Source organism: Rhineura floridana, chromosome 16 (assembly GCF_030035675.1).
Source record: "Rhineura floridana isolate rRhiFlo1 chromosome 16, rRhiFlo1.hap2, whole genome shotgun sequence".
Lineage (NCBI taxonomy): Eukaryota > Metazoa > Chordata > Lepidosauria > Squamata > Rhineuridae > Rhineura > Rhineura floridana.
Genome location: NC_084495.1, coordinates 8,489,447 through 8,513,728, shown reverse-complemented (window position 1 = coordinate 8,513,728; position 24,282 = coordinate 8,489,447). Strand labels below are relative to the sequence as shown.

The 24,282-nt window shown below is 42.5% G+C and overlaps 1 protein-coding gene across 3 annotated transcripts in view; it reads left to right on the top strand.

The window, feature by feature from the left end:
• Positions 1-24,282, top strand: part of LOC133371179 (vascular endothelial growth factor receptor kdr-like) — a 344,491-nt gene that overhangs the window by 77,210 nt on the left and 242,999 nt on the right. For 2 of the 3 annotated variants that reach the window (XM_061598328.1, XM_061598327.1), the window contains exon 2: positions 23,891-23,987. In XM_061598328.1, coding sequence (XP_061454312.1) covers positions 23,891-23,987 — 97 coding nt within the window. Of the gene's footprint in view, positions 1-276; positions 358-23,890; positions 23,988-24,282 lie in introns of those variants that run through there. The other variant, XM_061598329.1, reaches the window with a different exon arrangement.

Below are 24,282 nucleotides of genomic sequence, written 5' to 3'. Positions count from 1 at the left end.
TGTGCAACAGGAACTCAAGTCACCATCATTTCCTCTGGGATTTCCCCTCTTATCTTGAAACTGTGGTCTTCCTCACTTGTTTTGAGTGTACGTAGCAAATGTGCCACCCACTTGGCACTGCAGGAAGGCGTACTGATGATGTTGATTATGCTTCACACCCACATAAAATGCCTGTTAGAAGTATTTATTTGTACAGAAAGCAAATGAAATGAAGAACATCAGCAGATCCCTGCTTGATCAGACTAAAGGTCCATCTCATCCAGCACCCTGTTTCCCACAGTGGCCAACCAGATGCCTGTCATCTGGTCCCAAATATCCAAGAGACCACTGTGATGTTCCTATATTAATGTATACATGGTAAGTGGAGTGAAAGAGGGGGAGTGAATGGGCAGTAGAATGCGAGATGATTGGCTGAGTGTTTAAAATGGCTGAATGTATAAAAGGAAGAGTGAGAGTGGAATCTGGGGGGAGAAGAGAACTGAGTGGGTTGCTTGGTGGGGTTTAGAGAGTTGTTTACCAGGAGGGAGGTGGAGTTCGGATTAGTATTGAGTAAAACCATATGCTTATGTGCCTTAAGAAGAAATCTTGTTAATCTTGTTAGCTTTGTTATCTGTAATAAATACTTAATTTGGTTTACCAAAGGCCTGATCCTTGGCTGGGGTTTCACAGACCAGAAGGGAGGGTAAGGTAATGACCAAGGCTGAAGGGGAACTGTAACAAATGGTGGCAGCGGTGAAGAGAATAACAATACCAGTATTCAGAGTCTCTGGGAATACTAGTATTGGGACGTTACTGGTGGTTGCCTAGCAGGGGGATCTGTTGAGATCTGTGCTAGAGCGGGGAGAGAAACCATAAGAGAGAGCGGTCCGGACTGGTGGAGTCCCTGGTGGTGCCTAGTGACAGGCAGTAGCCACGCGCAGGTAGGAACCTGACAGGGAGAGCCAGGGAAGGACGCATAACAACCACCTCCTTCCCTACAGATTATCTCGGGTGTTAAGATCAACAAAGGGGGCCCTTTGGGTAGTTCCGCCACCCTCAGAAGCTCGGGGCGATGGTGGCCCAGGAGAGGGCCTTCTCTGTGGCTGCCCCTAGGTTGTGGAACTCCCTCCCCCCAGAGGTGTGTCTGGCACCTTCACTGTACATCATATACCAAAGACACACCAGGGCCTTTTATATTTGAGATACATATTGTTAGGATCCATCTTATCCTTGCAATTTGTTTTAAACTATTTATTATTTATTTATTTATTAAATTTATTAGTCTCCCATCTGGCTGGCTGTCCAGCCACTCTCGGCAACGTACAAAATAAAAACATGCAAATACATTAAAACATTAAAAATCTCAACAATAATAATAAAACCTAACCCACCCCAAAAGCCTGCCTGAAGAGCCAGGTCTTCAAGGCCCGGCGGAAGTTCATCATAGAGGGGGCATGGCGGAGATCATTTGGGAGGGGATTCCACAAAGTGGGGGCCACAATTGAAAAAGCCCTGTTTTGAATGTTGCATTTTAAATTGTTGTAGCCCATCCTGGGACCTTAGGGAGAATGGTGGGTGACAACAACAACAAACTATTTATTATTATTATTATTATTATTATTATTATTATTATTATTATTATTATTATTACTATTATTATTATTATTATTATTATTATTATTATTATTATTATTATTATTATTATTATTCCATCCTCCACCTGCAGGTCCCAGAGCAGGTTACAATTTAAATTTCAGTAGTAAAACGATTAAAACTAGTGACAGCCACAGGAATGGGGTGGCTCCTGAAAACACACATTTCAGATGTCAACGGCCAAGAGTGTCAAGAGGTGAATCTTCAGCATTCACCAAAAACTGTATAGTGAAGGTGCCAGATGCACCTTCTATGGGGAGGGAATTCCATATATATCAGAAGCCAACAAGCAGGACATAAGCGCAACTGCCCTCTCCTGTTCCTCGTCTCCAGCAACTGGTATTCAGAAGAATGAATCTGGAGGCAGCAAAGAGCCATCATAACTAGCAGTTGTGATAACCTTATCCTAGATGAATTTCTATCGTCTCATTATGCCATCACCACAACTTGTGATAGCAGATTCCATTCACAGTTGAGGATTTGGCAGTCCTTGTGCGAATGCAATTCAGACAAGCCACATTAGGCAGAGTGGGCCTAATCTTCTTAGACATTCTGCTGTGCAAGCCCCTGTTGAAATGCGAATGTTGTTTGTAAGAGCACAGTTAGCTGTCTCTTGTTGGTCAAGACTGCTTTCTTGGAGTCAGGCTGACAGCTGCTTTTAAACACTATTTTCCTAAAACTGAGAAACAATATGTCACATCAAAAATCGGAGTGTATGCATAACTCTTGTGGCAAGGAAAACCTACATGTCTTTAAAAGAATGGATTGCTTCTTCAGGTTAAATATTTGAAACCTCCCTATTCAAGCTTCAGATAGTCTAGCATTTATTTATTTTACAACGCTTTTGCCAATAATTTTATTGTTTTAATTCTTTCTGTAAACCACTTTGAGATTTTTTACAATAAAGCGGTATATAAATGTTGTAAATAAAAATACATAAATAAATGTTGGAGTCACTGTGAGTCTCTTCCCACTTTTAGGAACCAAGGAATCTGCCTTATACTGATTCAGGCCATTTCGTACCATGATTTCTTAAATGCAACACCATACCAACCACAACAAGATTCCTATGAGGCAGAAAACTAAGCATCTCACAACCAGTCAGGATTCCTAACCAAAAACCAAAAATATGATAAATGAAGAAATATTTATATAATCATGACTATCAAATATATTTATTATTTACACAAACTGTAAAGATATTTATAGTGCAATCCTAGGTTTATTTATTCAGAAGCAAGTCCCTGTGTATTCAGTGGGGCTTACTCAAACAGGGACAGAAATGCAACCTCAAGTGATAAGCAACTTCATTCACACAACCCAAAATTCCGAATCATGCCACTTTACGCTGTTTTGCAACTGTTTATACTTGTTTTTATGGTTATTGGATTTTAAATGGCTTTATTTCTTGTTGTAAGCTGCCTTGGTTTCCAACCCTACCTCACAGGGTTGTTGGAAACAGTCCATACACGAACACGCGCACACACACTGCAGATGTATAAATACATACAGCCCATATAACAGTTTATTGTCAAACCAGTTGGTCATTGCAGAAAAATCAGTATTAGTTTTAAAAAAATCAGTATTAGTTTCCTACAGAATAAAAACTGTAATACCTAAGTAAGCCCTGCCTACTTGCTTTAAAATAGGACTGGAGAAGAGGACAGAAAGAGTTAGAACACAAACACAATTCTTTTTTACATTCACTCCAAAGTCCCATTGATTTTCAGCACATTCATAACCATGTCTACTCAAAAGTAAGTCCTATTGAATTCAATGGGATTTACTCTGGGCATATGGGATTAGCATTGGTTTTACAAAAAGCAAGCATTGGGAAGGTTTTCAAAACAATGCCCAAGATCTGACTCCTGCACACAAGAGGGAAAAAAAACTGAAATGTATATACTTACCCAATTTATGAGATTTTCAGATAAACGGGGGAAACCACCATTTTCTGGCATTGCAAGAGGTTTTCTAGAATGACACTGCCTCAGGTCAACCAAATGCAACCCTGGCTTCACTGATTGGCTGCAATCCTGAACGGCCGGGGTTAAAGCTACGAAGTGCTATACAGTACTGTTTAAAGAAAGATTTAACAGTCGGGGCGGCTGACGTTTTTATGTATATCTCGAGAACCGGACCACCTAGAAACTTTTTAAAAAAAATTAAAGCTAAGAATCTGGGCCACCTAAGGGGCTAAACAGGCGCCGGGTGGCATGCAAAGAATCCGGGTAAAACCCGGCTAACCGGGCAATATGGCAACCCTAAGTGTGGGAGGCACTTGGTTCCATGAGCCCTTGAGGGTCCTGGCTCCAATTCTATGGGCCCTGCTGCTGCTACTGCTGTGGCATCTGATTCAGTGGGCTCCTGCCTGTCATCCTTGGACTTTGTTATCCCCTGCTCACCAGGCTCACAGCTCCTTAGCTGGTGACATTGTAGCCTCCAAATCGGTCTCTAGGGCACTTCTAGACTCTGGGGTCACGACAAGTTATTGCTGCATGCTATAGCACCCAAATGTTTTCACCACATACCACTCCTGGAATTGTTTGGAGGAATCACACAGAGAAGTATATGACCTGACTCTTAGTAAAAGAGAACTATCAGAACATACTTCCAGTGCTTGGGAAGTAAAAATAAGAGGCAGGGGGATGAACTGGTGCAGAGGCTAAGGAATAGATTGAAAATGGCCAGGCACAACTACTGGGCAAATATTAGGTTGCATTCACCCCAAAACACTACTTTTAGTCTCTAGATGCCAGAGAATTCTGACAGAAAACAGAAACGGAAGGGGAAATTGCTGGTGTTTGCTTATTTGTCCCATGTTTGACACAGAAATCAGTCCAGCAAATACGATCAGTATTGGCTGCTGTTGCTTTCAGTCCACGAATGATGCATAATTATGTTTTCCCCCCATTTGGATTGTGTTTCCTTTGCATTGAAATGAAGGAGGTGGAAGAATGTAATGATAATGCAACTTATGTAATGTATGTAATTAATTAATTATGAATAACATCATTTTTGGTGGAAGACAATATACGGCGGAGCAGAAACAGGGCTGCATGTGACAAATACAGGACAGAATTTTAAAATATGCCTTCATACATCCCTGTGTCCCTCAATGGCAGATAACCTTCATGTATTCCTGTGTAGATGTGAACTAGATCTTTTTTTGGGAGGGGGGATACTTTATTTTCTATCATTTTTTAAAGTTTAGTTGGGTATTTTTATATGGTCATTCAATGAAAAAAGTACTTCACACAGCACATAGTTAAACTATGGAATTTGCTCCCACAAGAGGCGGTGATGACCACCAACCTGGATGGCTTCAAAAGAGGATTACACAGATTCATGCAGAGTAAGACTATCAATGGCTACTAGCCATGATGACCATGCTCTGCGTTCATAGTCGGAGGCAGAATGCTTCCGCATACCAGTTGCTGGAAACTGCAGGAGGGGAGAGTACTCTTGCGCTCAGGTCCTGCTTGTGGGCTCTCCATGAGCATCTGGTTGGCCACTGTGAGAACAGGTTGCTGGACTAGATGGGCCACTGGCCTGATCCAACAGGCTCTTATGTTTTTAATGATATTCCCAAGGCAGTTTACAAAAAGAAGAAATCAGTTAAGATGTTAATGCTACTTATACAGTATCTCTATAGGTGTAAAATAAGCTAATATTCCTCAGTTACTAAATGCTGGATATGGGCAACTGCATCACTTTGGGCATTCAGCCAATGTGTGAGGTCATGAACTGGGGGGGTGCATGTGTACTGCCACCAACATCTCCATGCATGTCAACTCCACCTGCAAATTTCCTGCAATGAGTGCTGAGGACCAGGGCTGGCGCCAGATATGACTGAGCCGTTGAGTAACAGCCTGCCCCAGGCCCCCCACTCCCAGCCCCCCTCCACAGACCATGCAGGACCGCTCCACCTACCTCTTCTCTTTTTCTGTGAATGCACTGCACACTGGGGATGCAGCTCACTGCCATCAACCAAGATGGTGGTGGAGGCTTCTCTAGGAGGCTGATACCCCCGCCACCATCTTCATTGATGGCACGCATGCGCGCTACACTGTATGCGTGCACATGCCTGTCATCAGTGAAGATGGTGGTAGGGGCATCAGCCCCTTGGAGAAGCCTCTGCTGCCATCTTGGTTGATGGCAGCTGTGCATACAGTGTGCAGGGCATTCACAGAAAGGGAGGAGAGGTAGGTGGAGCAGGCGGGAACCACAGGCCCACACCATCTGTAGGGAGGGGGCTGAGAGCTCTGTCTCTGCCATCTGTAGCAGGGCCAGGAATCAACTCTACTGAGGATTGCGGAAGGGGAGCACTACCTCCACACCCTAACGAGGGGCCCTTCAGGGGCCCCTCTGGGTTGCAGGGGCCCTCAGCCAGAGCCTGACCTGGCCGTCCTTTGGTGCCGGTCCTGCTGAGAACTGAAAGGAGTAAGTGCATTGAGCTGAATGGATGTAGATGCCATAGGGTTCCTAGCTGTGGGGACGCTTCCAAATGTATTCAGCTGGATGCATTTAGAAGCGCCCTTAAGACCTCCCTGCTCAATGTGGGAAGTTCAAGGACAGAGTGGGCAGGGGCAGATTGTTGGGGGCAGTGCTGACACATGCACCCCCCACATCTCCTCCACGCTTTATGCTCTCATGCCTACACACAGGACTTATCACTAAGAAGACCTGGCAGCAATTTTGTATGCAGAGTGTGTCAAGAAATCAAAAGGGCAGAGGAATGACTTTGACATGGCATGGCAAAATAAAATAATGGATTTCCATAGCAGTAGACAGGCTTACCTAATTCTGATTATTCCAGATCAAGTCTGGAGTAAATTATTTTCCCAGATGCCCACTAAATTAATATAGATACTGCATAAGATCCAGAACAGCAAAGACTCTATGAAGTCCCCATGGTTCCCAGCTCCCAAAGACACTGGGAATAATGGAACGTGTACTTTCCATTTCCACTCTGGGATGGACAGCATCACCACCCAAAACCTGGATCCATAGTTTATTTATTTATTTATTTATTTATTTATTTATTGCACTTGTATACCGCCCCATAGCCGAAGCTCTCTCGGCGGTTTACAGCAATCAAAAACATTAAAACAAATATACAATTTAAAACACAATTTTAAAATTTAAAACAATATAAAAACAATTTAAAACACATGCTAAAATGCCTGGGAGAAGAGGAAAGTCGTATTAATAATACAGTGCCGAAAGCTGGCTGGCTGTTGCACAAAGAGTTTTTAGAAGCAGTCCTTGCAATCAAAGGAACATAGGAAGCCACCTTATACTGAGTCAGACCATTGGTCGATCCAGCTCAGTACTGTGTACACTGATAGGCAGCAGCTCTCCAGGGCTTCAGGCAAGGGACATCGCCAGCCCTACATCAAGATGCCAGGGATTGAACCCGGAACCTTCTGCATGCAAGCCAGATGCTCTCTATCAGTGAGCTACAGCCCTTGACGAATCAGCTCGTCACATAACAAAAATATAAAAAGGGATTGGAAGAGACCAGCACCAGTTGCAAAAATGCAATGCGTGCATTCTTCATGAGAATTAATAATACCTTACAATTCAGTCCTCAACACACCTTGTAAGGCGTGAACCATACTGAATACAACGGGGCTTTCCTGAGATTAATCCTGTATAGGATTGCACAGTCTCTGGTGTGGCATTTCCGAGAGGGAAACTGTGGGAAGTTGGAGGAGGGATGGCAGGAAGGGATTCTGGTAACAGGCACAGAAGGGAGCGGGACAAATGAGATGTCCATTTCAGGTCAGGCAATACTCTGGAGGGACACAATGGAGTTTCCAGGTACAATCTGAAACAGAGGTTATATCTAAAAATGGTATCTGTCTCCCTTCAGAGCATTCCCCATCACTTGGTTTCTAGGCTTGTGAGATGATGAAGCAGCCAACGCTTTAGCTTATGCCAGCATGCAAAATTAGGAGGGTGCAGAACGCAAAGCCTCTCCCTCCTGAAAACAAAGGGAAAATCTCCAGTATCGAAGGAGAAAGGATGGGACAATAACATGCGAGATGAACAGAGTGCAGCATATATGCGGGTGATGTATTTGAAGTCTAACCACCAACCATCAGCTTGGAACACCTCTGTTGCTAGTAGACACAGCCACGTCCACTGTGTCACCCCTGGAGCATCTCCTGCTGACATTTTAAAAACAGTTGTTCAAAACTCTTCAGAAATGGGCTCCTATTGGGAGGAGGAGTAGGATATAAATTTAACAAATATATAAATCCCCATTTCAAGAATTGAACCAATGGATGATATCCCGTGTTAGTAATTCTTACAGTAGACCCACTGAAATTGATTTACCAAACTGAAGTCCATTAATTTCGGTAGGTCAACTCTCAGTACGACATATCACCCAGTGACCATTTCATGACGTTGTTGCATTGTTTGATGCAGTTGCTCTTAAATGTAATTTGTGTTTGATGTATTATTTTCTCAAACAGCTTATGTAGTACTATCCCAGTTTCAACAGTTTTATTCTTTAGCTCTGAAAGTTTGGCAGTGCATTATGCTCTTCTATTGACCTTGTTCAACAGTTAATACTAGAGGAGTATTTCTGTAATGTGATAATGAACATAAGAACATAAGAAGAGCCTGCTGGATCAGGCCAGTGGCCCATCTAGTCCAACATCCTGTTCTCATAGTGGCCAACCAGGTGCCAGGGGGAAGCCCGCAAGCAGGACCCGAGAGCAAGAACACTCTCCCCTCCTGAGGCTTCCGGCAACTGGTTTTCAGAAGCATGCTGCCTCTGACTAGGGTGGCAGAGCACAGCCATCATGGCTAGTAGCCATTGATAGCCCTGTCCTCCATGAATTTGTCTAATCTTCTTTTAAAGCCATCCAAGCTGGTGGCCATTACTGCATCTTGTGGGAGCAAATTCCACAGTTTAACTATGCGCTGAGTAAAGAAGTACTTCCTTTTGTCTGTCCTGAATCTTCCAACATTCAGCTTCTTTGAATGTCCACGAGTTCTAGTATTATGAGAGAGGGAGAAGAACTTTTCTCTGTCCACTTTCTTAATGCCATGCATAATTTTATACACTTCTATCATGTCTCCTCTGACCCGCCTTTTCTCTAAATTAAAAAGCCCCAAATGCTGCAACCTTTCCTCGTAAGGGAGTCGCTCCATCCCCTTGATCATTCTGGTTGCCCTGTTCTGAACCTTTTCCAACTCTATAATATCCTTTTTGAAATGAGGCGACCAGAACTGTACACAGTATTCCAAATGTGGCCGCACCATAGATTTATACAACAACATTATGATATCGGCTGTTTTATTTTCAATACCTTTCCTAATTATTGCTAGCATGGAATTTGCCTTTTTCACAGCTGCCGCACACTGGCTCGACATTTTCATCGTGCTGTCCACTACAACCCCAAGGTCTCTCTCCTGGTCGGTCACCGCCAGTTCAGACCCCATGAGCGTATATGTGAAATTCAGATTTTTTGCTCCAATATGCATAATTTTACACTTGTTTATATTGAATTGCATTTGCCATTTTCCCCCCCATTCACTCAGTTTGGAGAGGTCTTTTTGGAGCTCTTCGCAATCCCTTTTTGTTTTAACAACCCTGAACAATTTAGTGTCATCAGCAAATTTGGCCACTTCACTGCTCACTCCTAATTCTAGGTCATTAATGAACAAGTTGAAAAGTACAGGTCCCAATACCGATCCTTGAGGGACTCCACTTTCTACAGCCCTCCATTGGGAGAACTGTCCATTTATTCCTACTCTCTGCTTTCTGCTTCTTAACCAATTCCTTATCCACAAGAGGACCTCTCCTCTTACTCCATGACTGCTAAGCTTCCTCAGAAGTCTTTGGTGAGGTACCTTGTCAAACACTTTTTGAAAGTCTAAGTACACTATGTCCACTGGATCACCTCTATCTATATGCTTGTTGACACTCTCAAAGAATTCTAGTAGGTTACTGAGACAGGACTTTCCCTTGCAGAAGCCATGCTGGCTCTGCTTCAGCAAGGCTTGTTATTCTATGTGCTGAGTTAATCTAGCTTTAATAATACTTTCTACCAGTTTTCCAGGGACAGAAGTTAAGCTAACTGGCCTGTAATTTCCGGGATCCCCTCTGGATCCCTTTTTGAATATTGGCGTTACGTTTGCCACTTTCCAGTCCTCAGGCATGGAGGAGGACCCGAGGGACAAGTTACATATTTTTGTTAGCAGATCAGCAATTTCACATTTGAGTTCTTTGAGAACTCTCGGGTGGATGCCATCTGGGCCCGGTGATTTGTCAGTTTTTATATTGTCCATTAAGTCTAGAACTTCCTCTCTCGTTACCGCTATTTGTCTCAGTTCCTCAGAATTCCTTCCTGCAAATGTTAGTTCAGGTTCAGGGATCTGCCCTATATCTTCCACTGTGAAGACAGATGCAAAGAATTCATTTAGCTTCTCTGCCAATGTCCTTATCATTCTTTAGTACACCTTTGACTCCCTTATCATCCAAGGGTCCAGTCGCCTCCCTAGATGGTCTCCTGCTTTGAATGTATGAAAACAAATATGCTTTGATGTATATCCCCTAATTGTATTTGTTTTGTTATGTTCTTTATAATTCAATAAAATCCTTTATTTTTCCGTTGCTTTTTATATCATATAGCCTGTTTAGAATCAGAGGATAACTAGTTTTGATATGCTTTCTTTTAAACAAAAAATGGAGTCTAAAAGTACATGAGGCAGAAATAGTTTCTCCCAATTTCTCTGGAAAATGACAGCAATTAAAAGCTGCATTTTTGGAGGGAGAGACATTTGTGTATATAAAAATACTTATACAACACATTCATGGATGCTATGTAAGATTCTGGTCTGGGGGAAGGGCCATAGCTCACTGGCAGCGCATCTACTTTGCATGCAGAAGGTCCTATATTCAATCCCTAACTGGGAAAGATTCCCGTCTGAAACACTGGAGAGCCCTTGCTAGTCAATGTAGACAGTACTGAGTGAAATGGACCAATGGTCTGACTTGGTATAAAGCAGTTTCCTGTATTCCTTCGTTTTCCTCAGTGCCAACAGAATTATTAGCTGAGTTTTTACTGCTGAGCCTTTATTACTGGCGATAGTAATTCCAGTCAGACGTAAGATGTAAAAGTACCTTAATGGTTCCCATAATGGTACTTTCATCGCCATTTAGAGAAGAAAGCATATTTCTATTCCAGCCTGTGTGCTTCTAAAAAAGTACTTGCCTCATTTAAATAGAGCAATTGGGTTGCTAGAATTGTTATAATTTCACAAGGTGGCATGGAAAACATCAGTTGTAAAGCACCCATACTCCAAGAAAATATTTTAGAAAAAACATGATAGTTCTTAAAATCATCTGTGGGCCACTCTGCAGAGCAAAACCTGATTATTGCAGGTAGACTGGTGTTGCATTGGTGTGTCCAAGTGAAGTGTGAAACTGTGATACAAGGCCAGATGGACATGCATTTCTTTTTCAGTTAATCCTATGATTACTCTAAAGTAAAACCCACTGAGCTCAATGTAGATTATTTCAAGGTGAACATATGAAGCTCTCCTATACTGAGTCAGATCACTGGTCCATCTAGTTCAATTTTGTCAACGCTGACTGACAGCGCCTCTCCAGGATTTTGGATGGGATTCTCTCCCAGACTCTTGCCACATCTAAGAGTCCAGGAGAGAGAGAGAGAGAGAGAGAGAGAGGACCACAAAATGATTCAGACATTTTGCGTCCCCATCAGCCACACCCATCAGAGTGTGTGTGTGGGGGGGGTGAGAAGCACCATATCAGCTGCCACCACACTTGCTCACTGAGATGAGCTTTTTGCATCTCTCCTCTATTCAGAATGGAAGGAAGGGTGGGTGGCAAGTCCTGGCATACAATGAAATGTGAGGAGGATGGTGTTCAATGTAGGAGAAGCCAAGCCACTGCAAACAGAAACTGAGCAGGAAAAGCAAACAGTCTCTTGTGCATTGTGGCTTTTTGAAGAGTGATTCACTGAGACCTGCTGGAGGAGCAACAGGAGGTACTGGTATACACACTGGTGCCCGCAACCATACCAGTGGCAATTTAGTGTAATCCTATATGTAAGAGCATAAGAAGAGCCCTGCTGGATCAAGCCAGTGGCCCCTCTAGTCCAGCATCCTGTTCCCACAGTGGCCAACCAGGTGCCTATGGGAAGCCCACAAGCAGGACCTGAGTGCAACAGCAACTCTGCCCTCCTGTGGTTTCCAGCAACTGGTATTCAGGAGCATACTGCTTCCAACTATGGAGGCAGAGCATAGCCATTATAGGTAGCAGCCAATGATAGTCTAATCCTTCTTGAATTGTATAATTCTCTTTTAAAGCCATAAAAGTTGGTGGCCATCACTGCCACATGTCTACTCAGAAATAAGTCTCATTGAGTTCATTGAAAGGAGCTCACTCCCCTGTAAATGGGTATAGAATTGCAGCCTTAAGATACCATTACCCACGCAAGTGGAACTTCCTGTACTGGCCCCTCCCCCTGGAAGTAGAGGAGGAGGGGCTACATTCTCCACCTACTTTTCTTCCACTTAGGGAGCAGTCAGTCCTCTCAAGCTGTCAACTGATGTAAAAGAATTTTAGATAATTAACAATCTGCCTTTTAACTGATTAATAAATTACATGTAAAATTTGCACATTGCCCAGGCCTTTAGGGTATAATCCTAACCAATTACCTGGGAGTAAGCCCCACTGAATTCAATAGGATTAACTGAGGTTTTTGTTGTTGTTAAGATATTTTGGTTTTAAAGATGTTTTTAAAGATGTTTTTAGTGCTTTATTGCCTGTTTGTCACCCTGGGGCTCCTTCTTGGAGGAAGGACAGGATATAAATGTAACAACCGCAACAGCTTCTGAGTAGATATGGTGAGGATTGCCTTAGTCCCCTTTTTGAGACCCTGGAGAAAATCCTAAAGCAAAAAACCCCCACCACTTATTCTTGTTAAAAGAATAGACCATCATTCTTATTGCCTTTTTCATTCCTCGCTGCTAACATACAAACGCTGTTACCAAGGTGGCAGTTATAGAGATTTCAGGACAGAATGCTAGAGGGGCTTCATTTGCAGAAGCTAAGTAGTGCTTGTATTGTCCTCCAGGTTAAGGCCATGTGGTGCCAATGTGTCCAGAGAGTATATCCAAATGTTCTCCCTCTTAGTCAATGCTGCTGGATTTGTTGGCATCTCTATAGGTGTTATAGAAAAGTCCAACAGACTATGGTCCTCAGTGTTGAAATGTTTTGCAACTGGTTGCTCCACTTTTTTTGGTCAAGATTGCTGATTTGTGGTTTCTGAAGCATGTTAGTGAGCAAATCCTTTACAACAGCTGCTCAATGTTTGAGGACTAAAATTCCTGGAGTGGCAGTGCTACATCTTAAGGACAGATTATCTCCAGGCCTGTAAAGAACCTTGTTTTTTAAACAATGTTAATGTTTTGTTGTTTGAATTTCTGTGCACTGTATTCTTTTCTGATGTGTATTTTGTATTTGTGTTTATTTTATTTTTTTGTGAGCCGCCTTGAGGGCCTTCGGCCAAAAGGCGGCATAGAAATAGAATGAATGAATGAATGAATGAATGTGCATAGTCAGTTGTAGTTTTTCCTATATATTGGATATGACATTCTGGCCTTTTGCATTCAGTGACATAAATTATATTGCAGGACCTGCAGGTGATGTTCTGTTTGATGTAATATGTTCTGCCTGTCCTAGTGCTTTTGAAAGTAGCAGTCTCGCTGAGGTACACACAGGTGATACAGCATTTGGAGTGCAAGGATGAGACCAAGGATTGCTGATAAGTGGCTTAAGCACAGCTCTCGCTGACAGTCTGCGCAAATTAGGAGGCTGGTGAAATGCTACAACAGGAGGTTTGTTGATGGTTCTAGCAAGATGTTACAAGTGTGCTAGCAATGGGTAGCTCTCCCTGATGGCTCGATGCTGGATGGAAATCTAGCACAAATGGAATCTGTTGCTCTCTGCTCTTTGACACCTCATATGATGGAGGAGGTTTTCTCTGGACAGAATTGTAGGCTCGGTGGATGTTGCAATCAATAATATCTGGAGGATATCCTCTCAGAAGAAAGTGTTCTTTAAGTTCACTGGTCCTTCTCTGTTATTTATCGTCATTGTTGCAAATAAGTTTGATTCTCAGAGCTAAGCTATACACAATGTTTTTCTTTATATAGGATGGCAGGATTTCCAGTTTAGGTAGGTGGGGCATCAGTGGGTTTGCTGTAGAGATCAGTGGCTATGTTGTTGTTTTCAGTGGTGAGAAGGACATCAAGAAAAGGAATGTGTGGATTATCATTTGTACTATTAAATGTAAACTTAATAGATGGATGGATATAATTTTTAAATTGTTCTAAACCAGAGCTTGGAAAAGTTACTTTTTTGAACTACAACTCTCATCAGCCCAATCCAGTGGCCATGCTGGCTGGGGCTGATGGGAGTTGTAGTTCAAAAAAGTAACTTTTCCAAGCTCTGTTCTAAACTCTCTTTACCATTTGTCCAGACCATAAAGATGTCATCAATGTATTGCCACCATATAAGTGGTTTTTAAATGGCCTTTTTGAGGATCTCTTGTTCCAGTTTACCCATAAATAGATTTGCATATGATGGAGCCATGCGAGTCCCGATAGCTGTGCCTTGTAGTTGCAGGTAGTGTTGAATGTAAAGTTGTTACAAGTCAGGACTAGTGTAGCTAAAGTTGTGAGAACCTATGTTGGAGGATTGTTCTTATCTCTGGTGTTAAGGAACTCATTTAAAGCCTGGATCCCATCATTATGTGGTATATTGGTATAAAGAGATGTGACATCTAAAGTGTTGTTGTTGTTATGTGCCTTCAAGTCGATTATGACTTATGGCAACCCTATGAATCAGTGACCTCCAAGACCATCAGTCGTGAACCGCCCTGTTCAGATCTTGTACAGGTCTGTGGCTTCCTTTATGGAATCAATCCATCTCTTGTTTGGCCTTCCTCTTTTTCTACTCCCTGCTGTTTTCCCCAGCATTATTGTCTTTTCTAGTGAATCATGTCTTCTCATGATGTGTCTTAAGTATGATAACCTCAGTTTCATCATTTTAGCTTCTAGTGGCAGTTCTGGTTTAATTTGTTCTAACACCCAATTATTTGTCTTTTTCGCAGTCCATAGTATGCTCAAAGCTCTCCTCCAGCACCACATTTCAAATGAGTTGATTTTTCTCTTGTCTGCCTTTTTCACTGTCCAACTTTCACATCCATACATAGAGACTAGGAATACCATGGTCTGAATGATCCTGATTTTGGTGTTCAGTGATAATCATTGCATTTGAGGACCTTTTCTAGTTCTCTCATAGCTGCCCTCCCCAGTCCTAGCCTTCTTCTGATTTCTTGACTATTGTCTCCATTTTGGTTAATGTGCCAAGGTATTGATCATCCTTGACAAGTTCAATGTCCTCATTGTCAACTTTAAAGTTACATAAATCTTCTGTTGTCATTACTTTAGTCTTTTTGACATTCAGCTGTAGTCCTGCGTTTGTGCTTTCCTCTTTAACTTTTATCAGCATTCATTTCAAATCATTACTGGTTTCTGCGAAGAGTATGGTATCGTCTGCATATCTTAAATTATTTATGTTTCTCCCTCCAATTTTCACACCTCCTTCGTCTTGGTCCAGTCCCACTTTCCGTATATGTTCTGCGTACAGATTAAACAAACAGGGTGATAAAATACACCCCTGTCTCACACCCTTTCCGATGGGGAACCAATCGGTTTCTCCATATTCTGTCCTTACAGTAGCCTCTTGTCCAGAGTACACGTCGCGCATCAGGACAATCAGATGGTGTTGCACCCCCATTTCTTTTAAAGCATTCCATAGTTTTTCATGATCTACACAGTCAAAGGCTTTGCTGTAGTCTATAAAGCACAGGGTGATTTTCTTCTGAAATTCCTTGCTTCATTCCATAATCCAACATATGTTTGCGATATGATCTCTGGTACCTCTTCCCTTTCTAAGTCCAGCTTGGACGTCTGGCATTTCTCGCTCCATATATGGTAAGAGCCTTTGTTGTAGAATCTTGAGCATTACTTTACTTGCAATGGATATTAAGGCAATAGTTTGATAATTACTGCATTCTCTGGGATCCCTTTTCTTTGGAATTGGGGTATATATTGAACGCTTCCAGTCTGTGGGCCATTGTTTAGTTTTCCCTATTTGTTGACAAATGTTTGTCAACATTTGGACAGATTCAGTCTCAGTAGCTTGTAGCAACTCTGTTGGTATGCCATCTGTTCCTGGTGATTTCTTTCTTCCAAGTATTTTAAGAGCAGCTTTCAGCTCCCATTCTACAATTTCTGGTTCTTCATCAAATGGTTCCTCCGTGAATGAATCTGTCATCCTGGCATCTCTTTTATAGAGTTCATCAGTGTATTGCTTCCATCTTCCTTTTATTTCATCTCAATCAGTCAGTGTGTTCCCCTGTTGATTATTCAACATCCCTACTCTTGGTTTAAATTTCCCTTTAATTTCTCTAATTTTTTGGAATAGGGCTCTTGTTCTTCCCATTTTGTTGTCCTTTTCTATTTCTATGCAATAACTATTGTAATAGTTTTCTTTGTCCCTACGTACTAGTCGTAGTATAGTTGCATTTAGGGTACTGACTGTGTTTCTATTTCCTTTTGCTTTTGCTTTCCTTCTCTCTTTAACCATTTTAAGAGTTTCTTCAGTCATCCATTGAGGTCTTTCTCTCTTTTTAACTAGAGGTATGGTCTTTTTGCATTGTTCCCTGATAATGTCCGTGACTTTAGTCCATAGTTCTTCTGGTTCTCTGTCAACTAAGTTTAAAGCCTCAAATCTATTCTTTATTTGATCTTTATATTCTTCTGGGATGTTATTTAAATTGTATTTTGGCATTATGAGTGCTTTGTTCTTCTTCTTTAGCTTTACTCTGATTTTCGATACGATCAGTTCATGATCTGTACCACAGTCTGCTCCTGGTCTTGTTTTCACAGAAAGTATGGAACTTCTCCATCTTCTGTTTCCAATTATATAATCAATTTGATTCCTATATTGACCATCTGGTGATGTCCACGTGTACAGTTGTCGTTTTGGTTGCTCAAAAACTGTGTTGGCAAGAAACAAATCATTGGCTTCACAGAATTCAATAAGTCTTTCTCTTGGTTCATTTCTGTCTCCTAAGCCCCATTTCCCCACAATTCCTGGTTCTTCTCTGTTCCCTACTTTTGCATTCCAGTCGCCCATGATTATCATCATATCTTGTTTTGGTGTGTGATCAATTTCCTCCTGTACTTCTGCATAAAATCTCTCCAATTCTTCTTCTTCTGCGTTTGACGATGGAGCATAGATTTGGATGATGGTTATGTTAATAGGTTTCCCGTTTAATCTCACTGATATCACTCGCTCAGACCTTGCCTTGTAGCTCCTAATTGCTTTTGTTACATCACTTCTCACTATTAAAGCAACCCCGTTTCTTCTTGATTTCTCATTTCCTGCATAAAATATTTTGTAGTTGCCTGATTGAAAATGTCCCATTCCTGTCCATTTTAATTCACTCACACCAAGTATTGTAATGTTGATACGCTCTATTTCTTGCTTGACAATTTCTAACTTTCCCTGGTTCATGCTTCTCACATTCCATGTTCCTACGTATAATTCCAGACTCTCCTTTCACATCTGTGCGCATCAGCCTCTGGGCTTCCTTTCGACTTTGACCCATCTGCGTCAGTCACAGCGCTACTCATACTTGTCCTTTGTTCTTCCCCAGTAGCTCAGTGAGTGCCTTCTGACCTGGGGGTCTCATCTTCCAGCACTATCTTCTGTTGCATTTTGGATACTCTGTTCATAGGGTTTTCGTGGTAAGAGGTATTCAGAGGTGGTTTACCATTGCCTTTCTCTGAGTTTGGATGCATCTTAGTCTGGTGTCTCAGCTTTGACCATTCCGTCATGGGTGCCCCTGCTAGGAGTCTAGTCTCTTGGTCTAGACTCCTGACGGCATTGCTCTCAGCTTCTTCAACACTCTCAAACCCCCTCACCACCTTAAGGTGTGCATTCTAAAATGGGACATCTAAAGTAGCTAATATAATATTGTTGTGGAATTGATACTGCTTGTTTAAAGATTCAACTTTAAGTAAGAAGTCATTGGTCCCAGGCTATGGTCTGAAGGCACATGAGCCAGCACCTTGCTGAAGCTAAGCAGGGTCAGGTCTGGTCAGTGCCTGGATGGGAGACCGCCTGGGAACTATATTTAAGCCTCCTTGGGTTTCTATCATGAAAAGAAAGGTGGGGTATAAATGTAATAAATAAATAAAATTGGTGTCTTTGATTTATGATGAGAGGTTTTGCACCATGTTTTGTAAATTTAAGTCAATGTACAGAGAAATCCTTTCAGTAGCTGTATTGTTACCTGAGACAATTGACCGACCAGGATTGTTGGCTTTGTGGATTTTAGGCAGCATGTAAAACCTTCCAGGGTGGGATTTGGATTAAAAGGGAGATCAGCAGTCTCCTCCTAAAGAAGTTTCCTACTTGTAAGGTTTTGTATAGTTGCAATGGTATGTATTGAGATCTGTGGTGATGTCTTTGTCAAAAAGTCTATACGTTGTTTCATCCTTTAGTTGTCTTTGACCTTCTGCTATGTAGTCTGTAGTGTTAAGTATCACGACAGCACCAGCCTTATCCTCAGGCTTACTGACAACATCCCTTCTCATCTGAAGGTTCCTTTGGGCTATTCTTCCTTCTTGAAAGGTTGTCATGGGTAGGAGTCGGTGTGTGATTGTTAATGACTCTGTTATATACACACACAGACCCACACACAAAGTGTGGCCCTTACATCTTAGAGCTTGGAAAAGTTACTTTTTTGAACTACAACGCCCGTCAGCCCAATCCAGTGGCCATGCTGGCTGGGGCTGATGGGAGTTGTAGTTCAAAAAAGTAACTTTTCCAAGCTTACCCCCATGATTAAAATGTGTCAGTTGAAGATAAAAATTGATCATGTGAAATTTCAAAGTTAAATGAGGAGGCATCTACTTGAGCAAAGAAGCCAAGAAATTTCAAGTGAAGATGACTATATATTATCAGCAGGGGATGAAGGGAGAGAGACTCAGTTTGCCATCAGGGGAGGCTGTTTCCACCTGCCTTGCCCCACCCTCTAGCCTTCAAACACAGGTTCTTTCAGAGGACTTTCTGGTCCTTTGCGTCGAGCTGTGGGGGAGATTTTTGTATCAGCTTAGTTTTTAAATATTTTTGCTTTGGCGTTGTTGAGCTTTTTGTACATGATAGTGATTTATTTTTATATGGGTCTACAATATAGAAATGAACAACTGCATTGAGCAGGGGGTTGGACTTGATGGCCTTATAGGCCCCTTCCAACTCTACTATTCTATGATTCTAACAGCAACAACAACACAGCACCCCAAAAAGTAGACAATGGGACAAAACAGAGACAATAATATTCAGAAATCAGGGACAGTTACTGTATAGAGATATATTTTCTTAATTTAGTGATTATACTCTTTATTATGTGTTGTGCTGTTGTATTGGATTATTTGTGTGAACCCCTTTGAGCACATTATTTGTGGGAAATGCGGTATATAAATAAACTTAATAATAATAACAATAATGATAATAATAATAATAATAATAATAATCAGCAAGAGCAGTATGCCTCCAAATGTCAGCTCCTGGAATGCAGGGGGGGTGGGGGGAGAGAGGGTGCTGTTGTGCGTAGATCCTAGTTGCGAGTTTCCCATAGGGACCTGTCACTGGGTGCTTTCACACATGGGGCTAATAGCGCTACTTTACTGGATTAAAAAGGTAGCACTTTGTTCCATATTTCAAAAATCCCTTTCACACTGCAGTACCTGTTATACCGGCATTTCGCGCAACAGTCGTTCACACAGAGCACAGTTTTTCTCCCCCCCCCCCATTCGGTCACACGCAACACCAGATGAGCTGGTTTGAGGCCTGTTCTTTCGGTGCGTGGGGGGGTTGAAAGAGGCGTGATCGCGAATGCGATCAGCTGAGAAGCACGGCAGCGCAGCAGCAGCACAGGCTCCGCAGCACAGGCTCCTCTCTCAGGAGCAGCTGGGATCTGCTGGGAGGCACGGCAAGGGCCGTTGGTAAGGGCGGGAACGCACTGCATGCTGGGAGGGCTGTCACTTGAGCAGCGGCAGCTAGCGCAAAACTCCCACTATCTTCCGTGTCCCCGGCCTTGCTATCGGAATTTTTCAGGTATCATTTATTGCAGAATTTAGCGCTAAACTTCCACTACATTCCACCAGAATTCCGGAGCTACCCGTTATGTCGTGTGAAAGCTCAAATTTTATGCGCAAGTTAATAGGAAATAAATCGTCAGAATAACGGAATAAAGTGCAGTGTGAAAACACCCACTGTGAGAACAAGATACTGGTCTAGAGAAGCCTTTGGCCTACTCCAGCAGGGCTCTTCTTACATTTTTCAGATTAATTAGGTTTCTTTCCTTTTTTTCCCTGGTGCCATTGCTGCCTCTGAGTTTCTTTTGAAGCAAAACGTTGAGGCTTTTATGTTTGGAAGAGTGTCTGACGCTTGCTCAAAGTCTGACCAAAGGAGGCGTCTGCTTGGACAAAGTGCGCAACCAATTTTGAGCACAGGAAAAAATGGTTTTTGAGAAGGCAAGCAACGTTTCTTGTCGGGAGTGGGGGGGGGGCGAGGCATCCCTATTTATATCACAAGCACTTTTACATCCTCCTGTACATTGTGCTTTGGCTCTCTTCCTGCCTGCTCATCAAAAGGGCATGTGAATCTTTTTCTCAGATGTCAGGATGACATTCAGTCACTCTGCCGGATAGATGCGCACCTTCAGTCGGCAAGCTAACAGCAGCGATGTCTGTGTGCCTTCCTTTCAACCAAGTTTCCCCCCTGCTTGTGTCGCTATCCTGCACAGCACTGTATAATAGGAAATTGTCAAGACCTGAAAAATAAAATAAAATCCAAAATTCAAAGATGATCTTCCTATCTGCATCACAACTGATGTTCTCACTGAAAGAGGATTGATATCCTCCCACCTTGCTTCTTTCATTGTTCTCCTTTTGCAATTAATTTGCTTTTCATGTCAAAAGCCAGCTGAGCTCTCAGCATGGCAAAGACATGTTAAGAAACCAAACACCTTTTAAAAAAATTCTTGACAGTGAGCTGATTGTCAATGAATCCAGTGCCTTGAACACTTCGTCATGTTTAGCTGTTCAGTGTTCAGTGAAGCTAAACTAATGGGAGGGGCTGGAGTACTTTTAGACCAGGGGTAGCCAATGTGGTGCCCACCGGAACTCCCTCCTGGTGCTGAAATTAGGTTTGAAAGAAGCATTTGGTTGTAGCCAATAGAATAAGTTGTGGTGTGTGCTTGTTTGCAGTGTGGCCGTAGTATGCACAACAGTTTGCACTGTTTGCAAATGTGCCCACGGGTCCAAAAATGTTGACAACCCCTGCTTATGCTACTTGTGATCCGCTAAGACAAATACAAGTCACCAGCTATTTATCGGGGTCTTCCAGGTGCCTGTTGGCGGTATGTTGGCGATACCCTGCCCCAGTCAGCATTTGCACTGCTGCATTTTACACCAGCTGCAACTTCTGGACCAACCTCAAGGGCAGCCCTACATAGAGTGTATTACAGTAATCCATCCTCCGACTATGAACCTGCCCTTTCAGAGGGACCCCATCCAAAGCAGGCAATTGACCAATTATCCAAACTTGGGAATCATGAATGCATGCAGATGAATGCTAAGGCATTATGCAATCCCACTGCTGTTACCGAGATATTTTTTGACCAGTTGAAATCCTATTTTAAGACAATTATGGGTATCTCCAGATTGTCACTATTTTGGATGAGGGATTGTTATTTTTTGCACTGAAAAGTGTGGGATGACTAAACAACTAATGGGAAGATGTTTAAACATCCATTGTAAAGGAAATACAGCAGGACTGTAGCTCACTGGTAGAGCATATATGCTTTACATGCAGAAGGTCCCTGTTTCAACCCCCAGCATCTCCAAGTAGGGCTAGGAAAGATTCCTTGTCTGAAACCTTGAACCACCACTGCCAGTCAGTGCCGGCAATGCTGAGCTAGATGGGCCAATGGTCTGAATCCCTATGTCCCTATGTACTCCATTAGCAAATTAGGATGAATGCTCATTTTTATATGTCCATAAGCAAATCAGAATGAATGCTGAATTAATCTGGACATAGTCTAACCTCTTCTGTAATCAAATCAGAATGAATGTTCAAGAAACAGGTCATCAGGAGGAGTTCTGTGTATTTCTAGTATAGTTTAACCAAAAGAACAGCCATCCTCTTGCATTTTAAATTCATTCAGCTATTGCCAAGTAAGTGGATATGCCTTTTAACAAGTTTAGTAGAGCCTGTAACATCAAGTGATGGCCTGCATACATGATTGTACCATAAGAGATATGTCACCACTGTCAGGGCATTCCAATTTACATCACATCATATCAACAAACACAGTAATGTCTATTCACACCTCTTTTCATTCATTCATTCATTCATTGGCAATCACTCGTGACTGAGTAAGATTGTCTTCCAAGATAAGGTCTTTAACGGTGGGTCCGTAAATGACTGGGGAGGCCAATCCTAGATCCACACAGCCTCCCAAAGTAAGGACATAGGTTTCCAGATGGAAAACAGTTGCAATGAAAGCTTGCAAAAATGTGTGGATTAGTCAAGACTGCCTACAAAAATGTATTTATTAGGAGAAATTCACAATAAGATGCTGGAGAGTTTTCATGAGAACTTTTTTTTTTTTAATGCAAACTGCTGCAGGAATGTGAAGAACTGAATTTAAGATTGGAAAAGTAAGAAATGAGAGAACCAAGACTGACAGATTTTTCCATACCTAGCAGGCCCATGACACACAGGCCCATGATACAAACAAATCCGTAGAAGCTAATTTATATGTATAGATACAAATCTAGTTCTCTGAACAAATTAAGATGGGGGCTGGATTGGTTCTTACCACCACACACATATTAGCCGAGGGTGGCTACTCTTCTGTTGGCCCAAGGGCTGCATTCACTCTTGGACAGCCCCTCAGAGTGCTGTGGTGACCCACACTCTCTCACACATACTCTTGCATGTACACGTGTGTGCAGTATGCGCACATGCACACACACAGCCCCCCTCCACAGTTGATCCATGAACATCAGCAGGGGATGGGTTATTTCTCCCCTCTCTGTTCATGGTTGGAGAATTCAGGCAAAACCAGAAATGGGAGCAGAAATTGCCAGCATTGTCTTATTCATCCCAACTCTGAAACAGAAACTAATCCATCAAATACAGTCGGTATTTGCTGTTGTCATTGCTTTCAGTCCACAAACTATGCATACTTGATTACTCCCTGCCCCCCCCATTTGCATTGTGTTTCCTTTGCACTGAAATGAATGGGGTGGAATAACATAATGACTACATAACTTATGTTAAGTTACATAATTTTGCTACAGTGGACGGCAAGACAAATAATGTAGTTTTTTGTGTAAGGCAAACTGCAGTAGAATGGAAACAGTGCTGCATGTGACTAATGCAGGGTAGAACTGAAAACAATGCCCTCTTGCATCCCATCTCATCAGTCGAATGACTGGGGCAGGGGGTGATTTGCAGCCCCATCAGAGCACTGGGTTCTGCCCACCGCAGTGCTAAGTGCATTAATTTTTTTCCAGCTGCCACCAAAATTGGTAGGGTCTTCAGGGGCATAAAAAATTCATGGAGGGGCAGATCAGGTCCCTGAACTGGAGGCTAGTCACCCTAGCTATAAGCAAAGGGAAAAGGGTTTTGATTTTTTAAGCAGGGAGAAGGAGGAGATCTGGGGCCCAGTGCAAAAGACTTGAGGCTCAGATCCTCTAGGTCAGCCTTTGCCAGCCTGGCACCCTCCAGCTGTTCCGGACTACAACTCCTCTCAGTCTGAGGCAGCACATCCGAGCTGCCATCAGCCCCAGCATCCAATGGCCATGCTGGCTAGGGCTGTTGGGAGTTGTAGTCCAAAACATCTGGAGGGCACAGGCTGGCGAAGGCTGACCTAGGGCATCCCACAATACCACACTCTCACTCTCTCACCATTAGAGATGAACGGTGAAAGAGTTGAGATACATTAACGTGCAATGCCTGCAAACACCTCTCAGTCATTTTCACTTTAGGAAATGAAAACCGTTTGGAACTATACAGACCAATATATTGGATTGTGTGTGTGTGTGTTTGGTGCAGGTCTTGCAAAGGAAGAGAGGCTGATGAAACCAGAATTGGACTTCAACAGAGACCATATCATAGTTGATGCTGGAGACCCTTTCACCATCATTTGCCGGTAAGTGGTGCCTTGGGAATACAGGCTTCCATCCAAAAAAGGAAGATGTGGTGGAGCATCCTAAGTCAATGCAGGGTGCCAACAAACAGCTTTCCCCACACAATTAAGATTGGGGGAAGAATTACAAATGGGAGGGTGTTAATTAAGCCCTGATCCAAAGGTGAGGGAGACACACATAGTTCAAACATTTATATCTTGTTCAGGGTGCCAAACCACAAAGTGCATTACAACAAAAATAAAAATATAGAACTATAACCTTTAATAAAATAATAATGCAATCCCCCCCCCAGTGAAA